The sequence below is a fragment of the Gorilla gorilla genome, chromosome Y (assembly GCF_029281585.2).
Source record: "Gorilla gorilla gorilla isolate KB3781 chromosome Y, NHGRI_mGorGor1-v2.1_pri, whole genome shotgun sequence".
Classification (NCBI taxonomy): Eukaryota; Metazoa; Chordata; class Mammalia; order Primates; family Hominidae; genus Gorilla; species Gorilla gorilla.
Genome location: NC_073248.2, coordinates 41,619,369 through 41,622,906, shown reverse-complemented (window position 1 = coordinate 41,622,906; position 3,538 = coordinate 41,619,369). Strand labels below are relative to the sequence as shown.

At 33.7% G+C, this 3,538-nt stretch overlaps 1 protein-coding gene across 1 annotated transcript; it reads right to left on the bottom strand.

Moving 5' to 3' along the window:
* Positions 1–210: 210 nt before the first annotated feature.
* LOC129530208 (heat shock transcription factor, Y-linked-like) lies at positions 211–2,082 on the bottom strand. The gene is made up of 2 exons (NM_001425372.1): positions 1,502–2,082; positions 211–1,022 (listed from the first exon to the last, which is right to left on the bottom strand). Exons 1-2 carry the CDS (start codon positions 2,012–2,014, stop codon positions 849–851), a joined length of 687 nt encoding a protein of 228 aa, NP_001412301.1. The 5' UTR covers positions 2,015–2,082; the 3' UTR covers positions 211–848.
* Between the last annotated feature and the right edge of the window lie 1,456 nt (positions 2,083–3,538).

The window sequence follows — 3,538 nt, the reverse complement described above, 5'->3', positions numbered from 1 at the left end:
TCAGCAGAAAATGGACCCTAAAACTTTATTATTTCTTCATCTTTAGAGAAATAAATTATTTAACTTACAAAGGCACATGTCAAATTTGCTTTCAAAGGATCAAAAAGCCCATATATATTTTTGCTAAAAAGGAGTACAATAGCCTCCCACTGAAACAAAATGTCATTTTTTTCTTAACCATACTTTTAGAAATAAAGGAAAAGCAAACATAGAAGTAAACGTGCAATTTTATTGTTCAATAAGATAATTGCAGAAATTTTTAGGGTTTTTTGTCAATGTAAATGTTAGTCTCTGTTGTCATTCATAATCTGGTCCTCTTTTAATGGCAGATCAGTTGTAATTAGGGTGATATTTGTCCAGTGGTGATGGTTGAAGAGCTAGCCTGGAACGAGGGGCAGCTGATCTATCAGCGATCGTAGGCATTTGCAACCACGGGTTGCCTGCTGGTAGCATGTTATGATATGGAGCCTCATTGACTGATACCAGAGGATATCGTGTGGGAACAGCAGATGGTTCCACTATCAGCCCAAAATCACCATTTTGTAAGGGAGATATTATGTGGTATTGAGAAGTTGTGGTTGTAATAAAATTCACAATGTGGCCCCTTGCTTGCATGTAGGTACTATGAGAGTGCATATGAATAGTGGTCAGCTGATTTAAAATAGCAGGTTGATCTGCTGCAATTTGTTCTGATGGTCCAACTGAGGTTGAAGGTGAAGGAGGAGGGAAACCACTTCTAATTGGGACAGATGAATTTGCAATTATCTGTGTGACAGAAGATTCCCTTGTTAGAGGCATATTTAAATTTTTAGAGGCTGAAAATAAACTTTCTTCACTAGCTTCAGCAGCTAAGGCAGAATTAGATTCTCCAGGTTAGCCACTGCTCTAAAATGCTTCTTGTTGAAATCTTCATTGAATAGAGTAGATATAGATGAAGCATTTTTAACACCAATTCTTCTCTTCACTCTTACTAAAAGTTGGGGATAGCCACGCTTGAAATTTGGATTATAATAGAGCTTTAACTAAAACCAAAGAAAAACATAATTCAGTACCATTTTAAGCCAAGAGACAAGTGCAAATAACAAACGTAACACATCAAATATCAGATTTCTCTTTCATCACACAAACTTAATGTCATCAAATAACTCATAAACATCATTTACTATTTTTAAGAACGTGCTTATTGGCAAAAACCTCTCAAGTTGTTAAGCCCTCAAGTGAAAACATGTTATATATTAATAGTAATATTTCATTAGGTGGCTTTGGTACATTTATTTGGAGTTCACTGGTAAGATTCAAAGTTGTTAGCAAAATTTCTTAAAACACTAAAAGGTTAACGTTCAAGCTGAACACAATAATTTCAAAAAAATAATTTCTACCTTAATATTTTATATAATTTTCAAAAGCTGGTCTTACTGCATGTATTAACATATTTACCTATGTACAAAGTAAAATTACATATATACTTTACATATAGTGGTAACTCAAATATGTCAAATACCTTGCTTAAGACAGAGGATTCTTTCTCTTCTGCCAGAAAGGTGGCTAGAAAGGCAGATCTTTGAAAATTCCGTTGAATTTTACTAAATCCATAAAGGTTGAGCTGTCGAACAAAACTTTTGATAGCATCAGTTTGAAATATTCTGTAAGGAGCCTTTGTTTCCAAAATTTCTTTCTTGAAGAGTTCTTCATTAATCACTATGCAAGTTCCACTCTCATCCCATGAAATAGACTTGAACTGGTCACTTTCCACTATTTTCCAAAGTTTCCTGGGAAAGTTCAGAGAAAGAAAATCATCATCTTTATGTGGCTCAGAGACACAAACTGTGTAAGGTGGCCTTTCTAACAAGGATCCTTGTGATGAAACCTGAAAAGCATGTTCTTCAATCATTGACCGTAAGTCTGAGTCCCCAGGGAAGGTGTGTTCACACACTGGAGACCTAGGGGAGGCTTCTGAAGCAGTTAATTCATCTTTGGGAGAAACATCTTGAGTTTCTGAAGAAACATGTGCCATCTCAAATAAATATTTCTTTATCTACTCTTCCGGCCTGCATGGTTTTCAAGACTGCAGCTTCAAATGCTGCTTCAGAAGGCCTAGGCATGTAAACTTATCTAGACCATCACAATGGTTCCCAAGCTGAGTAACAATGACATCACAAGCGGACTTATGTCTCCTAGCAACCAACAAAAATCTAGCCCAAAGGGTTTCCTTCCCAATCTGAGAAATGTATCCAGTGAAAATAAAATATAGACTGCTCACTTACACAGTGTAAGCTGCAAAAATCTCTTCCCTGCGTCATTATTTAAATAAATAAGAAAATAATGTCCTCAATCCCTGAAATAAATCCAATGTTCTTCCTGACACACTCATTATAACTAGATTGGTGTGAGGAGCACAGGGCCTAGTAATTGCAGAATGCAAAAAGTAAAAAATAAAACAAAATAAAGGAAAGAAAAGGAAAAAGAAATATGAATGATTTTAAAACTAGTTTGGCATGTTGGATTGAAAACTGATGCAATGCAAAACCTGTGTGGTAGAAAGACATGGCCATAGAGATAAGAGGTAGGTTACGGGTTGTCAGGGGCTGGACAATAAAAAGAACTGTATAATAGATATGGAGTTTCTGGTTGGGCAATAGAAATATTTAGGAACTATTGATAGATGATGATTGTATGACATTATAAACATATTAAATTCCATTCAATTATACACTCAAATGTAATTTTATATTATTTGAAACTTACCTTCAAAAGTTAAGGTGAAGACAAAGATGAATAAAACTAACTGATTATATTTCAGAATGAAAAGTTATATATATGCATATCTCTTCAAAACATGTTTCAGTCATATCAGAAGAATATATAATGATTTAATTTGGTATGTCTCTAAATATCTGACAAATGTTAATGATGAAAGAGGTTTTAAAAGCGGGTGACTTACTTGTAAGGGGGTCCCAAAGAGTGGGAGATTAAAAAAATAATAAAAATAAAAATAATGAGAAAATGTTTTAAGAAAAGTAAATATGTATGTGTGTCTAAGTAGCATATTTTTTTAATTTGGCTCCAAGAACCAAATCTCTATTAAAGAATAGATTTTGTAAGGAACAATCTTTGTGTCATGCAAATAATGGTATCATTATAAAACAGGACTTGAATGTGTGAAATAATTTTAGTATTGAGTAAAATAACCATGGATCATTTACAGTAAGAATTTTTATATGTTCATGGTTGACAATTGGTATATTAAAATTCAAACTCCTTAGCATTGGTAAATGTTGAATACATGTGGAAGAAAGAAATATAGTATTGATATTTCTCATACTGTAAGAGGCAGTTCTCTCATACTGGAAAGAGGTGTCATTGTTAGAAGATTGTCTTGGTTTAATATAGTTTAGGTTTTGTTTTTTGTGTGTGTGCTTGTTCAATTCAGAATTTTCCATATTAACATTATGTAACAAAAATGTTCATATCAGTAAACTCTGTGAAGATGAAACAGGTGCCCCTACCAGATGAATGTGGTCTCTCAATTTTGACAGTT